Consider the following 21,654-nt stretch of genomic DNA (forward strand, 5'->3'; position numbering starts at 1 on the left):
TAATAGCGTTGAAAGTTGGGTGTAGATTTCGAGCGATATTTTGATGAAAAAAGTGGTTATTGTGCGACAACCTTAATAGATAGATATATGCGATCGCGGACTTTTATTTAGCAAATTTAATGGGCTACAATTCTTCCATACATCATTTTTATGTAAGTCTAATAGTTTAGGCTACGTAAGCAAAGAAAGCAAAAATGACCCGAAATTTCGTCGCGCGATTTTGAGCTAAACTATTTAACTACGTCGTAGTCTTAGACTCCAAAAATTAAACAAAAAAATGGGACCCACCTGCAAGCATTACCTTTCGGATAAAAAAAGAATTATCCAAATCGGTCCACTAGCGGCGGAGTTATGCCGTAACACACATAAAAAAAAAATAAAAAAAAAATATACCGACGAATTGAATACCTCCTTCTTTTGGGAAGTCGGTCAAAAAGTATTAAAATAACAAAAAAAGCATAGTCTCATTTTCCTTGCAAAAATGTGTTAGATGTCATGTAACCGAGAACCGAAATTTTTTCATCTATACTAATATTATAAAGCGGATAGATTTGTATTTTTGTATGTATTGAAATAACTCAAAAACTACTAGGCTGATTTCAAATATTCTTTCACCATTTAAAAGCTACGTTTTTAGTGAGTAACATAGGGTATATTTTTTACTGTCATGCGGGCGTAGTCGCGAGCAATAGCTAGTATTTTATATCTTTTACATTGAGATTATCCAGGCACGTATTCAGGCTTCAGGCTATTGGATGGACGGTAAGGTTGATATTGGATGTACGGTACGGTAAGTACGGTATAGTACGTGTAGTGTGTACTATATGTACTTACTTGTCCTTCCTCGCGCGTAGTGCTCGTATGGGGGACTTGAAGGTGACCTCTGCGCTGAACGCGCGGCGCTGGTCATCGAGCAGCAGTAGACAGCAGGGCCGGCGCGCGCGCACCACCAGCAGCCAATTGGTGCGAAACACCATCTCGCAGAGTGAAACCTCGCCGAGCTCCTCTTTGCCTGACATAATGTATAGTAAAAACTCCGCGTAGTGGCTAACACTTGTAATGTACCCCCTAGACAAAGTGACTTTCGATTAGCGATGTCGCTTGTAGCATCGACAAAATGTGTCAAAATGTGTAGGTATAAATACTTGACAAGCACGTGACTTATCAAATTGATTGTCACTTCCATACATTTTTGACTTTTCGTTTAGCATTGGCGATAATCGAATGCTACTTTGTCTAAGGGGGCAGGTAGTACTTCATCTGTGTTTTTTTTTTAATATTCGAATATCGAAACTGCTGTTTTAGAGCGCCTAAGGAGTGACTAGGCTAATCAACCACGCTGGCGTATTTTTTGTATTTCCCTTCACCGTAAGAACGTCACATAAAAGTATTTAGATAATCAAATTGGTATACGGCCGGAATCGAACCGGGACGTGTAGATTCTGGTCTAGTTAAGAGTTTAACAACTGCGTTACCGAGGCTCTACAATTATGACATTCTTACGACGTAGGAAAACTACCTGAACATATTTGTGTGTATTTTCAAAGATTTGTGTGAGGACACTAACGAGGAGGATTACCCAAATATACTCTACCATATATTGTTGAAATTTACGACTTCTAGTAAACAAATTAGTTTGTCTATGGTAAATATTAATTCGAGTGTGGATTAGAAATTTAGATACTGATTGAGTTGTATTGTTGATACTTTAAAAAAAAAGTTAAGCCACTTTCTATAGTTACGATAGAAATGCACTACAAAACGACATGTTAGGATTAAGTATTGCAACTTATTAAGTTTAAGAGAGCGGCGAGACAGGGGCATTCACCTGACCGCGTGCAAACAAAGGTCGATCGCCTGTATCATGTGTTTCTTTTAGTTTGTGTAAAATGCATTTGCATGTACACCATATTTTATAGTAATTCCATATATTTATTTCGGGATATCAATTTTATTATCTACATCAATGATAAAATTTAAGTATTTTATTTTAAAAACAGCTTACGAATAACTGTATTGGCTTGGGTCAATGAAAACTTTATCGAACGAGAAATCAAAAAAGGACGTTCACCCTACATGACACACCTACTCAAATAATTACATTGCAAAGACTTTAAATAATACAAGAAATCCTTTAAATACATTGCAACACTATGAAAATTGATTTCAATATTGCTCGGCTCCTAGCAGTTATAGCGTGAATATATATACTCTGTAATATTCCTTGATAACTAGACTATCAAACACAAAAAGAATCAATCTATTTGAACAGGAAGTTCCTGAGTTTTGCGGCTACAAACAAAACACGCTTATTTCACTCATTTCAGTAAAATGCCATTCCATACAATGAAATAAGATAAATAATGTATCATAGTACATATAGTGACAGTATATGAGTGATCTTAAGCGGGTTGTGAAATAAATTCTCTGACTATACTCACTGTAATGCGCCTTCTCAACAAGTGGGTCCACATTGTAAACGCGCAGGCCGGATGTTAGGCAGCAAGTGAAGCAGCCTGCATTAGACAAGCAACAAACAATCAAAATGAATTAAAGAGTGAGCTTCAACTGACATCTTAAGCTCTCTGTAAACTGGATTAAAGGGCTGACACAAAAGCAGTTGTTTTAGAAATAAAGTGCATTGTAAGTGTCCTTCTGCAGCCCTGACTGCTGACGGCCGAGTATCTATAAGTCTAAATGTAGATATTGTTCCCCAACTAACATGGATGCTATTCTTTGATGATGATATGAAAATGGTAGACTAGTAACAACATCTGTTGCATGAATTGGCTTGCCCGGTGCATACCACATAGAACGCAGGTCTGAATTTGAAGTCAATCTGCATGTCATCTAATAAATAGGCATTCGGGAGAATTAAATTTACCCCTTAACAATCTTTTCTTATTACAATGGAAAGGTGATATAGATTTATCAGAACTGAGAACAAATAGGTAGGGAAAATGTGCTTTTTCTGTGGTATCCACAGAGAAAGGATCCTTTCCCTTTGTCAATTAAGCATAGACAACACATCTGTTTTTACATCTATGGGTATCAATGTCTCGCTATTTCAACTAATACAACCTTCTTCCTTGTTGGGAAACAACTTGTATTAAAAAATTATAATGAAAAATTAGTGAAAGTATATATAAACAGAGATAAACTTCAATCAATCTAAATGTAACCATGAGTTTGCATTATCAAAATAACATACTAGAACATATAGTCATCTCCCTCATTTGGTTGGGGAAAAGGGAGATAGCAACATCAATTGTATGTGTCTCAGTGGAAAATTACACTAACAATATGCTTGTTAGCAAAAATATTTGATTAAATCTTAGATACCCTTTACCGATAAAGATACAGAAAAGATTTAAGCCTTTTTTTAATCTTTACCATATTAAATTCATATTCATTCTGTCTATAATTTTCTGATAAAAATTTCTTTAATATTTAAAACTTATGAAATTATAAGTAATAGACTGAGATGACATATAGTTATTTAGAGGACAAAAACCTGTTGCACCGACCCTATATAATGATAGGGATTAGAAGGATGATGATGATTATAAGGTATAGCAAAATAGTCTTTTGTAGAGTTACTAACACTGAGTAACACTATAAAAGACAATAATTCCATAGATTAATATTTCCTACAGCAAGATTTTTACATCATATAATTTAAAAAAATCAATTAAGGTTTCTTTATTTAATTGTAATAGAAATAAGCTAAAATAAATTATTTATGGTAACATTTTTTTAACTAAAAGTCCACTGTATAATGGCGCGTTAATTTTATTGCGTATTAAATAAACAATAACAATAGAGATGAAGCAACTGCCATCCAAGAGAGAAAGCATGCAAACAATAGCAAGCTAGATAGCAGAGTGAACGAAAACATTGCGTGGGTGTGCACCTAAATATATAAACAACACGTGGAGTGGTGACGATCAAAAAGCGTGGCGGGATGAAACTCAAACGCAACAAAATTGTACAAATATCCTTAATTAACTTTGATATCTCTAGATACTAACGCTTAGGTCATCAAAATCATGAATAATCCACCACGCTAACCACACGAGAACAAAGAACGCGGGTTGACGAACTAGGAAGTAACACAAACCTTGGTCCTGGTTAAACCCCAGGCTTGTGATACCGCTGCTCCTCCGACGCGCCATGTCTCTTCCAACGTGAATTTATCATAAACATTTAGTTGTTTTTTTATCAATTGTCTCAGTGGACATTTTCACACCGATAATTTAAATACGCACATTTGTTGTGTTACATGTTCCCAGTGTGGGATCCACAGCTGATTTGATGACTGATCTGATGACAGCAAAACATACCAATGTTGCCATTTAAATTGTACGTTTACAAACTTTTTATTTTTATTACGCAGTTGTCAAAAGTTAAATAAAAACAGAAGTTTTGTGACAATGTTTTCTTTAAATCATTGAAATTATTTTCTTTAATGTAAAAGAACGACATCTGATATTTTTAATATAGTAGTTTTATAAACTGTAATTTTTTTGTCATATATTAGATGAAGAAAGTCAATTACACGAACATTTACTGTTCATAATCGTATAAAATTGATTATAGGATGTAAAGGTCGTTAAATGTGATTTGTTCACTTTGAAAAAAATAGTTTACAATGTATTTTACATTTAAAATAATGTGACAGGTATTTTTTTGTGCAGGTAATATAAAATCATACAAATACTGACTGACTGTAATGCAAGCTCTACAGAAATCAAAACAAACGACAAAAATTTAAAACTTCAAAATGTTTTTATCTTCTCTCTTTGAAGAAATTTTGTTACAGATCAAATTTTTGGCATCAAAAGCAGTTCTAAATTATGTAGGGTGTCAAATTGCAAAAGTAGTAATAATAAATCTCAAATATATTAAAGTGATATCATAAATATTGTAAGTGACATATATTTTTAAGTAAATTCTTTGCTATTATTTCGAATACAACATTAAGGTTTTAATATACTTTTAGATTAGCAATGGATTCTTTCAATTCCACTACAAGTGCTGATTTTAACTGGCCATTTCCGAAACCTATAATAGGAAAGTGAGTTACAACACACAATAATAATAACTTTAAACTCATGTTTATACTAATATTTTTATAAAAATGATACTAGCTCTGGCAACATTTTTATGTAACTAAATTCAAAGACAATTAAAAAGTTCACATTTCCAGGCCATGTGAGCCACCAACTCCGAATGCCCCGCCGAGGACTCGACCCGCGCCAGTGGCGCCATATTGCCACTGCGACGCGCATTCGTACTCGCCTCGAGTCGAACAATATAAACAATTGTTGGATAAAGAACAGAAATTATGTCACGACTATGAACAACTAAGGCAGCAGGTATATTATAATTTTACTATGTTAAAGTAAAACTTAATACAGATTTGACGATTGCCAAAGTTTGAGTAGGGCGCAGTTGGTCGACAGCCCAGGGCTTTGTCAGCAAATTACAGTTTCATAAGCCTGTGTACCCCTCCCTCTTCAAAGAATAGTAAATGGGGGCGTCATTAAAATCTTACCCAGGGTGCTAGAAGCTCTAAAACTGGATTTTACCTTGAATTAAACAATTTGATAATACAAACGTCTAAGACGTAAATTGGATTACATATTTTATTTATATTTGTTATAAATAAGCACTAAAAATAAATTATTAAAAACGGTTAGCAAGCGTTAAAAGCACTATTTAAAATGTATTTGATGTTTTCAAAACGCTTGCCAAATAATCCCTGAATTGTAAACAGGATTTTCAATGTTTGCGTGGTTGTTAAAATTGGAGTTTAAAACTGTTTTGTTTTATTTACGTTAAATTGTAGATGGTGAGCGTGACTAACGATATACTAGACCATCCGTGCGATGACTTGGATACTAAAATGGAGACAATGTATCAAGCAACTTATAAAAAGAGATGTAAGCTATCTTTTTACATTTTAATCTTTATTACTGCCAGTAATTCAACAACTAATTGTGATTTTTAAGAGAAAAATATATTCAAAGATAATGTTCTTTTTTTAAATTGTTTCTTACCAGCCTTTCCAGTCACGGATTACACAAAAGTAATGGCTGCCACACAATCGAACGCGCCCATCCCTATGGAAAGTCATAGACTAGGCATGCTCAGATGCTATAAAGATCCAACACACTTTTCTGAGCCGCCTCCAACCGTCAGACCGACCATAGAGCCGCCAAGTCCCGTCCACACTGGAGTCGCACCAAAGACAATGAAAATCTGGTTCGGAGAATTCCCCGGCAGGACGGAATATATGGATGAGTTTAGTGCCACAGCTAAAGCCAATTGGCGATCTATGCAGAGGTACAAAGAGCCTTTGCCTTCAACTAGACGAAGGGCTGATGACAGATGTGTATAGTCTGTATTGTAATCATTGTACGTTCCATTTTTGTTATGGATTTTTGTACATTGTTTCATCGAAATGCTTAAATCTGCACGGCTCTTTAACCAGCCAGATATTTAATAGTCATTTACATCGTATTACAGCAATTTTGAGAGCCTTATTTTGGTTTCTCTTTGTCACTTTTTAAGCGTTTTGGTGGCTTTATAACCTCTTTAAATTTATTGTGTTATGTTGGAACTCTAAAATAAAAAATGCAACGCTATAAAAAAAATGGTAAAATGAAAATTTTGCGCATTTAATATGTGCAATCATAAAAATAAGAAAAAAAGATTTTTAATCTATAAATACCTATGTTTAAATACCTATAAAATAGTAACATGTTAATTAGCTTTGCATTTTTAATGATTATAAATTCGTAACGATTTGTTTATTTGTAATAAATATTTGTTGTTATTTTCATAGATATTCAAATATCTTATTTTCAAGTAACAAGGAGTAAAATAAATGAATCATTTCTTTAAAAGGGGAAGATAAAAATGAGTTTTATTTTGCGTCCCTGGTATTGTCAAATACATATAACCTAAAAAATGTAAAAACTGCCAAAACATTTTGTTTAACGATATAATTTAGGTAGTGGAATCTTGCGAGAACAAACTCTACGAAATACTTGAAAAATCTTTTTGTCTATAAGATTTCAATTTAATAATCGTAACTAAATCATGATGCCTGCACATATCGGCGAAGAAATTCAAAGATATGTGTGAAGTCAACCAACCCGCAGTGGGCCAGCGTGGTTGTCTATGTCCTAGTCACCCCTTACTTAGGGTAGGCTCCGAGCCCCTCGGTGGGGACGTATAGTGAGCTGGTGATGATGATGATGAACTAAATAGCATTGAAGAAAGTATTTTGTATAAACACTTTAATTAGGATGTATTAAGACGTTGATTGCAACTTCGTCGTCCGCTTTCGATAATGGTTTACATGATTGTACAAATGTAGAGAACAACGGAAATGTCCTCCAAATGTAAAAGAAATTAAACAACAATTAACTACGTAGTTTATTTATTAGATTGTCACTAAAATAAGATTTTATTATGTACCTTGGCATATCAACAACCCGTTTGTAGAAGCCACCGTCCGTTTCTGAATTCTAACATTTATTAATCGGTCTATCAATGTTGAAGCAAATGTCTCAATTTTAAGTGTTGCCATCTTCATCTTGTGCTATTCAGTGATCTGAAAAAAATGATTAAAAAAAATATAACACTATAGAAGTAATATCAAAGTTTACCCTAGACATTTTTCTTTCTTATCTATACCCTCATACGTTAAATCCTTTTTCTTTCTCCTTAACATCTTAGTTTTATATTTCCAAAAAAGAGTATTAGAATAGGCTCTCCAGTATTTCACTCATAGGAATAAACAAAACGTTACTTCAAGCCTTCTGTAAAGTAGTGGTGTAACAAATATTCACTAGACACCAATAGTTTTTACGTACAAAACTAGATGGCGCCACCTGTATTTTAAAACGCGATGTGGTATTGCATGCGCCTTATGTTATGTCATTTCATGTACATACGCAAATCAGAAGATCAGAAGATCAGAAGGTCAGAAGATAACAAATATTGTTAAAATTACTGTCTTCTCAAGTTAGTTCCTACGACGCGATTCTGAGTATACTAGCTTGCTGCCTTGTGACTAATTTTACTCAGAACTTGCACAGTAGTGTAGTTAAATTAGGTTGCTTGCGGATAGTGACGGCCTAATTTAGCAGGTAACCGCTTGCTGTTCTGTGACGGTTACCCGATATTTGAACACTTTTTGTAACTGCGTGTGGTTCCCAACCCGGGGTACGCGCGCAGACCAACCTAATTGGTATATAACCAATAAACGACTTTTTGCCGCCTTGTTGCTGTGTTTTCTTTGGCTGTTTCGGCCCAAGATACCCCTGCTCTTATTATAGTGGTAAATAAGATGAAAAATTAGTTTAAACTTCCACTGTTTAATAAATACTAGCTGAAATTAAAAAAAAAAACTCTATATTACTCACTGATAAGCTTTTGAATGGTGAAAGAATTTTTGAAATCGGCCCAGTAGTTTTTGAGTTATTTCAATACATACAAAAATCCCAAAATACTAATTCTCTTTATAATATTAGTATAGAAAACTCACCTGATAGCACTAGTAATTATGCTCCATAATCTAGGCAATAGGTAAGGTATATAATTATTATCCATAATAAATGCTAAAAATCCAGCAACCAGTTGTAAAAAATTAAACAACGCTGCCATTGCTAACGTTTTCGGTATCGACATTATGGTAACAATTTTTCTCAAAACGTGCGTAAGAATTATATTTTTTAAACTATCAAGAATGTTAGGTTTTGCTTGTACTAAATCTCTGTTATTACTGAAATCTTCGTCGTTCCAATTGTTAAAAGGTTTGCTAGAAGCGTCTATCAAATTAGGCTTTAATGACGTCACCAGAGCCATAACAGTTAACAAAAACTGCAAAAGAAAACATGATTAACATTTTGGTACACTTTAGAAATACAGATTATACAGTCTTAGCGTATTAAAAAAAACAAACGTAATAAAATTCAACTTACTGTAAAATAGTTCATTGTCAACAGATAAAAAATCAAAATCAAATTATCTTTATTCTTACAACTTTATCGAATAACAAATAATTTAAGAATGATATAGAAAATTCATAGTTCGTTAAGAACACCTATAATTATCGGTATTATTTTCTATTTTATTAATTAATGGTTATTATTAATTGATTATCGAATTACAATTATTATTAATAAATTATCGAATAATAATTATTATTAATTAATTATAGAATGCTGAATCATTTCAAATTTCAATTTTTGGAATATCTCATATAAGTTTAGAAAGTGAATATTTAAAACCAAATCCGCCATGTTTATTTTTTTATGCCTTTAGCATTTTATCATTGAAATAAAAATAGACAAGACTTTAGTAGATTGAAAAATATGTAACTAGTTAATAATTTCTGTCTAGTCTAACCAGCGACTTCTTGTTATCAAAAGAACAAAAATTTCTGTACAAAGCTTTATCACCTCATTAGTGAGTACGATAAAGGGTTCCTTTTTAGTAAGAATAGCTTTGTTAATTGATAAACTATAATGTATTAATAAAATTGAAGCGTCTATATGCTCTATGTAATATGAATAAAAACATGTATTTCATACACTTATAATTGCGTTCCTGAATATTTTTTTTATTTTTGCCCGTTGGCAAGTCCGCGTTTGTTCCGGGTGTTATTTTTTTATAAGAATAGGAGGCAAATGAGCGACAGGAACACCGAATATGCTGTAATTGCTGATATATTAAGCAACAAAGAAGTATGTGTTTACGCTTTATTATAATACAGTATAGATAACAACTTAAACTTAAATTAAGTCACGTTCGGACTAAACATGTCTATGATAGGAGTATGAAAATGTTGTAATGAAACATCTTCGTGAAATTCTACATTTACCTTTTTGTAATAATTATATTTTCATCCTTTTATATTTAAATGATTTATTAAAATAACATCACTAAGTATTTTGACAGTTGCTTTCGATTTGCAGTAGTCAGTATTACTAAAAACAAAACATCCAGAAATAGAGTTGGCACATCATAACAAGAGTACTCTTATTCCCGATGTGCCAACTTAAATTCCATTTAATACCTAATCGATTTTAGGAACAATTGGTGTTTTTATCTTAATCTTTGGAAAGAATTTTTACATCAAAGTGAGTCGATGATGTTTTAGACGTTGAATGGTTGTCTTTAACGTTATCTAAATTGCATATTTACAATACGTTAGTATTTATTATTTCTTGATGTTCGTTATAAGTATGTGGTAATCAGGTAACTATATTTTTTGTAATCATCAGATATTTGTCTTGTTAGGTTTGATATTTTCTCTTCGTTGTTTACTATTTCTTCTTTGAGATTGTGTTCGTCGTTGCCTGATGGTGTGGTTTCCGGTGAATGGAGAACGAAACTGTTGATTTGATGGTTCAGTATGCAGAAGGATAGTACCAGGAGCCACTGGAAACAGTGAATATAAAAACAATAAGTTGTGTATGGTATTGCTTGGCACTTCTATATAGGACGCCTTTTCCTAATGTACGAAATGTTCAGTCTCAATCTCTCTCTAATAGTAAAAAATATAGCCTATGTCACTCACTAATAACGAAGCTTTTTAATGGTGAAAGGATTTTGGAAATCGGTCCAGTAGTTTTTGAGTTATTTTAATAAAAATCTGTCTTTAAATGATTTGGATAGATTGGGACTTTTAAATGTGTGTATAAAACATTTTTCCTATCTCAGGTTTGTCAAAGATCGTATGTGATTGTTTCGTCTCTACAAAGTTAACTATTATACGGACATTATATCCAAAATATCGTCAATATTCCCAACCGTCACCCCGTTCTGTCCCCACGTGGAGACAGATGAAAATGAAAAGTTTCATTCGTCCCACATTTTGCGACAAGGTGACGGTTGGATCTTGTTTCATAACGGTTCCATCTATCACCTTATTGGTGATAGTGGGACTAAAACATGGGACGGATAAAACTTTTTATTCTCACGTGAGGACAGAGCTGGGTGACGGTAGGCAATAATCCCCACGAATACGGTCAGCTTACATCTTACTAATATAAAGGCTTACGGGCTCAACGGATCTCGATGTTTAGAATAGTCTGGAAGAACATACTATTTTTTTTTAATTTCACGCAGACGGAGTCGCGATCGAAGTATAGTTTTAAGATTTATGACTATTTCTAATTTTGTATCTGTTTAGAGTTGGAGATGTTACCGAAATAGATACTAGCACTCGAGTTATTTCAAATTCACGTGTCTACTTATTTATTTTAGAGACAAGATATTCTCGCTTAGTAAAAAAAAACTCCTTGTAAGTACAAATATTCACTATTTATTATAAATTTTGTCTATTGTATATAGGTCGTTAGACAAAGCAGGAAGACGTTGCCAGGTTTACTCTAGACTCATTTGTAATTGTTTCTCGGAAACAAATTAAAAAATATCAAAGGAGACGTTTAAATAATGACATTATATTACTTAGAAACGTAATGTTAAGTGTTTTTTTTTATAAAATATTATTGGAAGTGCATTTTTATCCCTTTCATAAAGTTATGATAATTAAGAATGGTAGAATTCGTACCTGCTGTTAGGTTGGTTCGAATTCCGGACCGTACAAGTTTAAATTAGACACTTACATCTAAAAAAAACCTTAGTCATTTAAAAATATACAGCGTAACACTTCCTAGCCCAATTCTTACTACGTTATAAGTTACTAGCTGTTCCCGTGCGACTTGATCCACATGAAATTATGAAAATTTTATTTTATTGTTTACATTTGTCAAATTATCAATTGCAAATGTAAAAATGACATGACATGATGTCCAAACATGGCAACTTTGCTTCCTTGATCTTGGCAACAACTTATGGTCTCTTTCCCAAATCAGGGTTTTTATACAAATAATTTACTCCCTAAGTTTAATGGCGTGTAAATATATAGCCTAAAGCGTGACGTAAGTGTAGGGCTATTTATTATATAAAGAATTATTCAAAAACATGCTGTAATTGCTGACATCTTAAGCAACAAAGAAGTGTGTGTTTAAGCTTTATCATATTAGTATAGATTAGATTTTGCCCGCGACTCTGTCTGCGTCGAATTAAAAAAAAACAAAAGTAAGTAGCTTGTGTTCTTCCAGACTATATTCTATATCTAAGACTTTCATTGAGATACGTTCAGCTGTTTAGGCTACAAACATCCATCCATGCATCTACACTTTCGCATGTATTATGTTAGTAACATTGTATTGCATACGTACAATACATACATATAACTATGAAGAACATTCTAGAATGGTAGATATAATTGTTTGTCAAAATTATGTCAAAGATGATAGTTGAGGTTATGTTGAATATACTCTATATTTGATATTATTCTATGTACACGCTGATTACGTAATAAATAGGAATACATACATGTAATTTATTGATGACTAGCTTTCGCTCGCGAATCCGTCCGCGTAGGATTAAAAAAAAATGAGTAGTCTATGTTTTTTTCCAGACTATTCTCTATATCTATACCAAATTTCATCGAAATCCGTTTAGTCGTTTAGGTTACTAACTCTAACAAACATCCATCCATCCATCTAAACTTTCGCATTAATAATATTAGTAAGTATGATTTAAAATATATATAAAAAAGATTTGTAGTACTATAACTACTTTGAATAATGTCCTTTATTATATGTAGAGTTAAAATAACATGGAATATTCCTAACAGAACATCAGGTAGGAATAAAATAATCTGAAGGGTAAGGTTAGAAAAAAAATTACCTGTATACAGAACAAATTGAATGAAAAGGACAGAGAATGAAAAAAATTTCGATAAGTGAACAAAAGCCGTGATTTTGGTCATAAAGATCCTTACTTTTAGCTACATTATAAATTTACTTTTAAACAATAAACGACAGAACAAAAATAATTCGAAACAAACGCGTGTCCTACTAAACTTAATTTAAGCCTAAAAGTGACACACGACTTATCGTCGGCAAAATTAAATTAAACCGAAGGACATGACTAATTCCCGCCGGACATCGCGCAATATCTAATTTACGTTTTTTAAATTTTACTTAAAAATAAACAACAACATATTGTGTACTTTTGTCAATCACAAACTTTAAAAAGGGTTAAAAATAGAAACAAAGAAAAACGGTAAAAAAATAAACATATCTACGGTTCATAGCGATAGATAATACAATAAATAGTATTCTGTTCCAGATACCAAAGTCCAAATTAAGCGTTAACAAGCTACGTTATTAAATAAAAACGAGGGTAATTAATAAGTCTACAAAAGTTTGTGGAAGAGAACATTTTTAAACAATAAAAGTGAAAAAAAGTACAGATTATAATTAAAAAAAAAAAACTGCTCACCAAGTTCCGTGCCATGCTGCCAGTATCATAAATGACAACTGTTTTATAATTGTTACTGGCCAGTAATAAATAATTGTCTACTCATGACAATGTTTGGCGCTATTTTGTTGGCACGGCGCGTGCGTTACTTGTGAGCGCGGTTTCGGGAATGAATGTACATTTATTTATGTGTTCTCCAAATTCAGTGGACACGCGTGGTATGTAAACAAACACATCCCAATAATTTCGTTGTTATGATTAAGTAATTGTTAAAAACGATAACAATTAGTACAGAACATACTTAAGTAAACAAGCTAGTATTTAGATAACCTAAAATATGGCATAACCTAAAAAATATTTACAAATTTATGTCGTGATCGTCTAGCTTTAACTACCCATGTTATTGCCTGATTCGACGTAAAATAGCGTAATTATTTCGTCAAATTATTAACTACCTACTACGAATTATTTAATTTAATGAATATAATAATTACTAACTAGTTATGACAGATGACGTAAGATAGAGCTATGAGACTACGGGAGTAGGATAAGGAGAAACAAATTATCTTTATAAAGATTTTTTTATAACAGGAAACTAAACATACTTAGAGTTCGCTATTTTGATATCAATATATTTGAATAAAAACTATAATTCCATATATTATCTCCAATGTACGTGACAACTTGTGCGATTGTCGATTGTTTCTCAGCCAATTCAACTGTTTAGTTGCACAAGTAAACATCGAGTAATGTGCGAATCAAAGCCAGACTAAACAGTTGTTCGATAGTTTAGTGAAAGGTGTGCGTACGCTATTATTGTTAAACAAGAAAAAAAAATGGACTTACGGCGAATGTTTTCTTACATTGAATTAAGCAATAAAAGAACAACGCGCGTTTTTTCACATTTCTAGGTCAAATAAGATTTATTTTTGTCATTATTGTTCGTATATTTAGATTTGCTTGTAGCTATGATTAATTTTAGATTTAAAAATTGAAAACTTTAATACAAGGTTAAATTACATTGCATATCAAATTTTTAACACTTTTTATATTCCGGACCTCTGGCTTAAAAAGTATTTTGCTTACGTTTATTTTAAAACTATTAAAGTCAACAAACCAATCCTGTCAAAACTGTCATCTATTCGGCCTTAACAAAATTATCAAGTATTTTTTAAATAATCATGAATTAAACACAAAAAAATATGATACTACAGCGTCTGTTTTTAGCAATACTCTGTGCTATAAACGCACCCAAAACACAGCGGTGTACCTTGAATACTAGAATACATTTCGGCCAACCGTTACCAGTTATCTTAAGATATGGCCAACTGTTGGAACCAACTGATAATAACGGCAACGTAATCATACAATCCGGAGAAAGTATAGTTCTAAGCTGTATCGATCAAGGCAGTATTCGTAATTCACATTCTATCCAAGGGAAAAATACGGCAATCATTAATTGCATCAATGATGACGTATTTGGAAACGATGAATGGTTAAATTCTCCATCAAGATTCAGTGAATTTAAATGTATTAGTCCACCTTCATATGTAAGCAATCGTACAAACCGTACTTGCTTTGAAGATAATATAATCTACGAAGTAGGATACTATATAGATAATATTTTCTATCCAGTTTACGAATCTTGCTTCAATGAATTGGAACTAAATGCAATATATTCCAAATACACACAGAAGCCTTATAACGCAGTATACCAAACTAGAGTTGAAAGGCCATTTTTTATAGATAATAATGTATATGGATATATTCCTGTTAATTCGATATTCTCACCAGCGGGACAGAAGAGCGCTGTCGCTCAACTTGTTGGTGATAGAGTAAACACTTATGTAAACAAAACAGAATTCCTATCAAGAGGACATTTAGCTGCTAAAACTGATTTCGTATTAGCATTCGGTGAACGTGCAACATTTCATTACGTGAATTGTGCTCCACAATGGGTTGGTTTTAACGGGGGTAATTGGAATACTTTGGAAGTAGATTTACGGAACCATATACATGATGTAGGGTACAATACAATTGTTTATACAGGTACTTTCGGTGTATCACAACTAACTAATCAATACGGAACAGCAGTCGAAGTATACCTTCACACAGATGTGAATAATAATCCAGCGATTCCAGTTCCGAAATATTATTATAAAGTTGTATATGAACCGATTAGTAAGCGTGGGATAGCGTTTGTGGGTATTAACAGTCCTCATTATACAAAAGAGGAGGCGCAGGATTTATTCTTCTGTCCAGATTTATGTAGAGGTAATAAAGATTTCTCCTGGCTGACATGGCATCCGGATCTATCTACTGAAGGCTATACGTTTTGCTGCACAATTGAAGATTTTCGAAGAACTGTACATCATTTACCGGAGTTTGAAGTTACTGGTCTTTTAATTTGAAATAAGAAATGTTTTAAAGAATCTAATGAAAGATTTGTAGCCAAAATAAATGTTGGATTATGGCTGCAAATGATTAGAATTTTCAAACAGTTTAGAATATATGAATGCAGGTTAACTGTTATTGTTTTAGTTTCGTAGTTCTGCTTTCACGTGGGAAATTATAAGTGAATCTGTCGTATTTACATTAAGGTACATCATAACATATAAGTTGATATAATTAAGATTTTACGAAAACCAATTTTCATTTCAAGAATAAAATTTTAAAACTAAGACTAAGTAAACAGAAACAAGAAATTAAATTCTATTTCATTTGAATTTTGTTGATTAAAGAAATTTTGATAACCAGTTCAATTATAATACATCAATGTTACAACTTTTTTATAAATATAAAATTACTAGCTTTTGCCCGCAACTTCGTTTTTGCGGAATTATAAAAACATTGTTCCATACTGTTCTATATCTGCGCCAAATTTCATAGAGAAACAATAAACTGTCTTCGATAGTAACATCCATCCATCCAAACATTTATTACATTAGTATGATAAATCTATACTTCTCTATCTATATCTATACTAATATAATAAAGCGTAAACATACACCTACTTTGTGGCGTAGGATATCAGCCATCACAGTATATTTTTAAATAATACTTTCTTTAATAAAAAAAAACCCTACTTACGACACGCTTTAGGCTATATATATTGACGCTATTAAGCTCGGGGGATAAATCAATTGAAAAAAAAACTTCAAGTGGGAAAGGGACCATAAACTACAAGCTGCCAACATTAAGGAAGCAAGGTTGCGATAGTTTGTCATCATGTCATGTCATTTTGACATTCGCAATTGATAATTTGACACACGTGAACAATGAATTAAAATTTTCATAATTTAACAGCTAGTATTATAAAGTTTCTTGTAAATAATATGTTTTCGGGTGAATGTCCCCTCTGAGCGACATTATCGCCGCTTCAAATGGACTCGACATCATGACCCCACGCGGAAACAACTATATTATTACATACCAATTAATTTCCATGTATATTATTCCTGTGTTTATTGTTTATCTTATACTGGCTGTTCCCGTGCGGCTTTATCCGCATGCAACTGTAAAAACTTTATTTTATTGTTTACGTTTATCAAATTCTCAATTGCAAATGTCAAAATACTAATTACCTAACTATGGCAATCTTGCTTCCTTGATGTTGGCAATAACTAATGATCTCTTTCTCACATTAGGGTTTTATACAAAACATTTACCCTAAGTTTCATGTCGTGAAAATATATAGCCTAAAGCGTGATGTAAGGCTTTTGATTAAAAAAAGAACTATTCAAAAATATGCTGTAATTGCTGACATCTTAGGCAACAAAGAAGTGTGTGTTAACGCTTTATTATAATAGTATAGATACGATAATAAAGGCTTCCCTTTTCCAACAAAAGGTAGAAAAGTGTTTACAAACGTTAACAATTATAATACAACTGTTAAATAAATAAAAACATAAGTTTCGGTAAACAAATATCTAAAAGAATTGTATTTATTTTGATTTTTGAATGCCAAATAATAGGAGTGTTTTTGAATGTACAATTATCGTAAAACAATAGGTGTTTGCCCGGTTTCTGAAAGCTTATTAGCTTAAAAATGAAATTTCAATTATGGTTAAGTTCCAATAAAGTTTTTACTTAAATCCTAGTAACTTATTTTCGTTCAAACACTTGTTTAGAAAGATATATCTATACTATTATAATAAAGCGTAAACACACAATTCTTTGTTGCCTAAGATGTCAGCAATTACAGCATGTTTTTGGATAACTCCTTTTTTTAATAAAAAGCCCTACACTTACGTCACGCTTTAGGATATATATTCACGCCATTAAACTTTGGCGGTAAATATTTTGGATAAAAACTGTAATATGGGAAAGAGGCCATAAGTTGTTGCCAACATCAAGAAAACAAGATTGCCATAGTACATTTGCAATTGATAATTTCACAAATGTAAACAATAAAATAAAGTTTTTAATAATTTTATTCGGACGAAGCCGCACGGGAACAGCTAGTTGTCTATAAAGGTTATGGTAACCGTATTGTCATGAGAAAATAATTGTAATGTGTACTTATAATCTTTGTTAAGTCTATAGATTATGGTCGGGTCGATTTAAATTACTTTGTAATCTTTACTAATATTATAAAGAGAGAAAGATTTGTTTTTTTTTGTATGTATTGAAAGAACACAAAAACTATTGAGCCGATTTCAACCTTAACTATTATAAAGCTACGTTATCAGTGAGTAACTACATGTATTATTTTTTAATTTCACGCGCGAGAAGTCGTGAGCAACTAGTATGTTTATAAAGTTTCATTCTATTTCAAATGGATATTTTTATTCATTATACGTTACAGTTTATTTATCCAAATTCCATCGTTTTCGTTTTTGACAAAATTACTGTTTCTGTGTTTAAAGTTTTGCAAGAGTTTTTAGTTTCATGGTAAAGCTTAATGTGCGTTCGCGTAATGCTTAATGCCATAATCAATTACGTAATTACTTATGCATAGATCTACGATATAATAATGCTGCTCATTAGTGAATCAGATGTTATGGTTTTGTTACACGCGGATGGATTGTCTTCTCTCGACATTTATAAACTTAGTCGCCGAAGGACATAATTTTGTTATTGCTTGTTGCCTCATTACACAAATGTGATATCAGAAATGAATCTGCTAGTGGTAAGTGATGTTGTCAATTCAATTTTTCCATTTATTCACTCAAATTTATTTAAAAAAAAATTATTTATTTAGAATTGTGATTTTATATTTTCATTTTCTTTCCGGCCAGCACGAGTGAAAGTTGTGTTCGAGTGTTATTTATTATATTATATTGAATAATGTACGAAAAAGTGGCAATATTTTGTCGCGTTGTACAATTATTATTGATATGTGAAAGTGATAAAAAGCAGACGCCAGGGCATGATAAAGTACGTTCCTTATTACGAGAAGCTAAATTCAATAGGCGTGTTTAAATTATTTTTTTTAAAACCTTAATAATCTGCAGTTTTTTAATCTTTGTAGTAAAAAAAAAAAGTCTGGTCTTTTTATCGATGGTTCGCGTTCAAAGCCGTGATTAACGTTTTTAAAAATTCGGATTCCAATTTTGAAATGGCTGTTTTTTGTTTGATTTTCAATTTCTTCATTTTGTTGATAAAAGTTAGAAGTATGTCTATGGTAAATTTTTTACTTTTTTCGAGGCGTTATTGATAAATCTTTAACTATTTGGTTAATTTGTAAGCATTGTTGTGTTTTATAATAGTTTTGTCTACGTTTTTTATATTGTCATGTTTCTTTTGTTCTTATCCATTGTGTATGAGTGGAGATTAATTTATGAATTGTAGACCTATTTATTACATAATCATTGATTGTCTTTGAACTTCAATTTAAAAAGAATACGATCTATTTGTGAAATAATTCACGATTATGAAACGAATATAAAATTTTAAAACTTTCTTCCCGCTAAACCCCTCTTCATAAGTCGAAATTAAAACTACTTTACTACTACTCAAGAACATATTCTATGTATAGTATAGTATAGTATATATATAGTAATACAAATAACTATTTCTTTAGTAAAAGTTACATTGTTCTATTATTAAGACATTTTATGTTACAGATATTAATAGTGATGTCTCTGAGTGAGTCGATAACATCGACGGATGGCGTGAAACCAACTCGACCGAAGATAATAGACTTTAAAATACAACGAGATCCTGGCCTATTAGAGTACAACTCTTATTTCTTTGCTAAAGATCCAGAATTAACGACAACCACAGAGAAACGTGTTGTATCCTTACTAGGACGGAAAGTTAAAAGTAGAGATACGCATTTTGAAATGTATCCAACGAAGAAATTTAGAACATTACCTTACGAATCGACGAATAAAGTTGTAAGAGAAATACATTTAAGACATGCCAGTAATCGACGTGCTATTGTACAATTTAAAGGGTATACCTCAGTACCACAAAGCGAGAAATTTATCATTCGAAGAAACGCCTGCCATCACAACGAAATGTTAAAACAACGAGACTTGGTACAGAATTATATTAAAAATAATGATTTCTCTGATGATGTTGATATCAATACTGACATATCACCGATAGATACGCCAGCTGAGATAAAATTATTCCTACCTAAGAATAGAAAACATATAAATACACAAAATTTTTACAGTCACAAAACAAATTTAATAGACAGACCTATTTATTTCAATCCGAATCCTCGCGGTGATAATTCCGCTGAGACAGAAGATCAGAAAGAATTTATCTTTGTTAAAATACCTCGTATCGATTATGAAAATGTTGATGATAAAAAGAGTAAGAAAACAATCAAAAAGAGTATCTTTAAACATTACAGGTTATTCAAAAGGTATGTATTTTGTTATTTGTCTGTAATAAATATTGTTTTTAATTTTGTTTTAACCAATAATTGCATATCTTGTCAATAGGCGTATCTAAGAACCGTTTTGAGAAGGTACGGGGCAAAGATGGCTACGCTCTGTCTGTGCGGTTGGTATGAATTATTGAGTCATCATATCTACTCTTAATATGTTTGCTCCTGTTTGATTCTGCTCCTCTTATATGTAGTGTTCTTATGGGTGTTATACTTTTTTGTCTAGTTTTTTATCTTCAAGTTCATGCTTCCTTTGTCTCTACGGAGGTAGAGACAGTCGCTGCTCTTTCATACAACTCTGCCGAGATATCTGAATCCACTCTCTTCTTAATCATATCCTCTTTCTTATCCATACTTTCTTCGGTCTTCTACCTTTGTAGCCAACATTTAATCTTTAGATTATTAGTTTTAGATCTACAAATTAAGGTTTTTCTGCTGCAGAAGTAACTCAAAACTATTCCGGGGATTTCATTGTTTGCTAAATCTGTTCGGAATTTCTGATGAGTGTGGTGCCGTAGGCCTAATTTTAGTCCCTTTCCCTTTCAACCCTCTTCTTAACAGGGAAAGATGGGAAGGAAACGTGGACTTGCTGGCGGAGGAGACGTACAGGAAGAGGAAATATCCTATTTATGTGCGTCTCCTCTTTCGTCGATTAAGGGTAGGCAATTACGGATGTCTATGAGCAGCGGCCGCTTCGCCATTTCGGCGGATAAGATGACCGTTTGCTCGTTTGCCAACTTATAATATAAAAAAAATATTTTGTTTATCAATTGTTTTTTCTTCCAGTTCTTTTAGTATATTATTGCAGTTAATATTAATATTGGTCTAGAATCTTATTTTCTTTCGGTACTTTTGGGTCCTTCCATGTCGACTTTAGTATTTACTTCATTGTAATTTTATCTCTCTATTCAAATAATGCACTTTTTTATTTCGGTAAAGTCTAAAAGTTCCAAATTGTTTGTTACACATTCTAAGTCTATATGTTTGAATCTTTTGTTATGTCAATTTGTCTTGTTACAGAAATGTTATCGAAGAGGAACATCAAGCGACAACCGCGACAAGCTTCAAGCCATCCCTCGATTCTGAACTAACAAGTAGTTTAGTTTTCAATAATATTAACACCTAACAAAATATCCCAGAATGCTCAATAACTTTTAATTATGTATATTTAACTATTGTAATAAATAAAAAAAATATTTTTAGAAAGTTATTTATTGTGTTCTCTACAAAAACTTACAAATAAACACAACTACAATGTACATCCTTATCCTAAATATAAGTAATGGCAAAATAATTCTCCACGAACCTTACACGATAGCTATCTATTTACTCTGTTCCAAACGAAACTTTAAGGTCCTGTCCCAAAACTGGCTGATAGAGGCTCAGATAGCTTAAAAATCACTCATATAAGAGAACAAAACTCGACATTTCCATCACACATTTTACACGTTGGA

General features: G+C 32.2%; 4 protein-coding genes and 1 long non-coding RNA gene across 7 annotated transcripts in view; 3 read left to right on the forward strand and 2 right to left on the reverse strand.

The window, feature by feature from the left end:
• Positions 1-4,333, reverse strand: part of LOC106111447 (WD repeat domain phosphoinositide-interacting protein 4-like) — a 14,411-nt gene extending 10,078 nt beyond the window's left edge. The window contains 3 exon segments of the mRNA XM_013293555.1: positions 835-1,012; positions 2,442-2,516; positions 4,121-4,333. Of these exon segments, the coding sequence (XP_013149009.1) occupies positions 835-1,012; positions 2,442-2,516; positions 4,121-4,175 (308 nt within the window). The 5' untranslated portion in view covers positions 4,176-4,333.
• A 437-nt stretch (positions 4,334-4,770) lies between these two features.
• On the forward strand, positions 4,771-6,686 carry LOC106111261. The gene is made up of 5 exons (XM_013293288.1): positions 4,771-4,926; positions 5,003-5,077; positions 5,210-5,378; positions 5,852-5,945; positions 6,066-6,686. The coding sequence occupies exons 2-5, from the start codon at positions 5,010-5,012 to the stop codon at positions 6,401-6,403; spliced, it is 669 nt and encodes a 222-aa protein (XP_013148742.1). The 5' UTR covers positions 4,771-4,926; positions 5,003-5,009; the 3' UTR covers positions 6,404-6,686.
• A 796-nt stretch (positions 6,687-7,482) lies between these two features.
• On the reverse strand, positions 7,483-13,529 carry LOC106111706. The gene is made up of 4 exons (XR_001226192.1): positions 13,378-13,529; positions 9,899-10,458; positions 8,561-8,895; positions 7,483-7,624 (listed from the first exon to the last, which is right to left on the reverse strand). It is a non-coding gene; the product is annotated as an uncharacterized LOC106111706 (long non-coding RNA).
• Positions 13,491-21,342, forward strand: LOC106111684. 3 transcript variants are annotated; one of them, XM_013293838.1, is made up of 3 exons: positions 13,491-13,574; positions 19,425-20,176; positions 21,221-21,342. In XM_013293838.1, the coding sequence occupies exons 1-3, from the start codon at positions 13,530-13,532 to the stop codon at positions 21,324-21,326; spliced, it is 903 nt and encodes a 300-aa protein (XP_013149292.1). In that variant the 5' UTR covers positions 13,491-13,529; the 3' UTR covers positions 21,327-21,342. The 3 variants fall into 3 exon arrangements, with proteins under 3 accessions (XP_013149292.1, XP_013149283.1, XP_013149299.1); XM_013293829.1 differs by lacking the exon at positions 13,491-13,574 and adding an exon at positions 18,091-18,735; XM_013293845.1 differs by lacking the exon at positions 13,491-13,574 and adding an exon at positions 18,091-18,487.
• LOC106111673 lies at positions 14,457-16,033 on the forward strand. The gene has a single exon (XM_013293820.1). It carries the CDS (start codon positions 14,559-14,561, stop codon positions 15,765-15,767), a length of 1,209 nt encoding a protein of 402 aa, XP_013149274.1. The 5' UTR covers positions 14,457-14,558; the 3' UTR covers positions 15,768-16,033.
• Positions 21,343-21,654: the final 312 nt, after the last annotated feature.

This window comes from Papilio polytes, unplaced genomic scaffold (genome assembly GCF_000836215.1).
Source record: "Papilio polytes unplaced genomic scaffold, Ppol_1.0 DF824382.1, whole genome shotgun sequence".
Classification (NCBI taxonomy): Eukaryota; Metazoa; Arthropoda; class Insecta; order Lepidoptera; family Papilionidae; genus Papilio; species Papilio polytes.

Excerpts from the sequence above, each read along its gene's own strand:
- LOC106111684 (XM_013293829.1), top strand. The coding sequence starts at position 18,646 with ATGTACGAAAAAGTGGCAATATTTTGTCGCGTTGTACAATTATTATTG. Across the intron at positions 18,736-19,424 it reads AGACGCCAGGGCATGATAAA|ATATTAATAGTGATGTCTCT; the intron begins GTACGTTCCTTA and ends TTTATGTTACAG. Across the intron at positions 20,177-21,220 it reads CATTACAGGTTATTCAAAAG|AAATGTTATCGAAGAGGAAC; the intron begins GTATGTATTTTG and ends GTCTTGTTACAG.
- LOC106111673 (XM_013293820.1), top strand. The coding sequence starts at position 14,559 with ATGATACTACAGCGTCTGTTTTTAGCAATACTCTGTGCTATAAACGCA.
- LOC106111261 (XM_013293288.1), top strand. The coding sequence starts at position 5,010 with ATGGATTCTTTCAATTCCACTACAAGTGCTGATTTTAACTGGCCATTT. Across the intron at positions 5,078-5,209 it reads CCGAAACCTATAATAGGAAA|GCCATGTGAGCCACCAACTC; the intron begins GTGAGTTACAAC and ends TCACATTTCCAG. Across the intron at positions 5,946-6,065 it reads AGCAACTTATAAAAAGAGAT|CCTTTCCAGTCACGGATTAC; the intron begins GTAAGCTATCTT and ends GTTTCTTACCAG.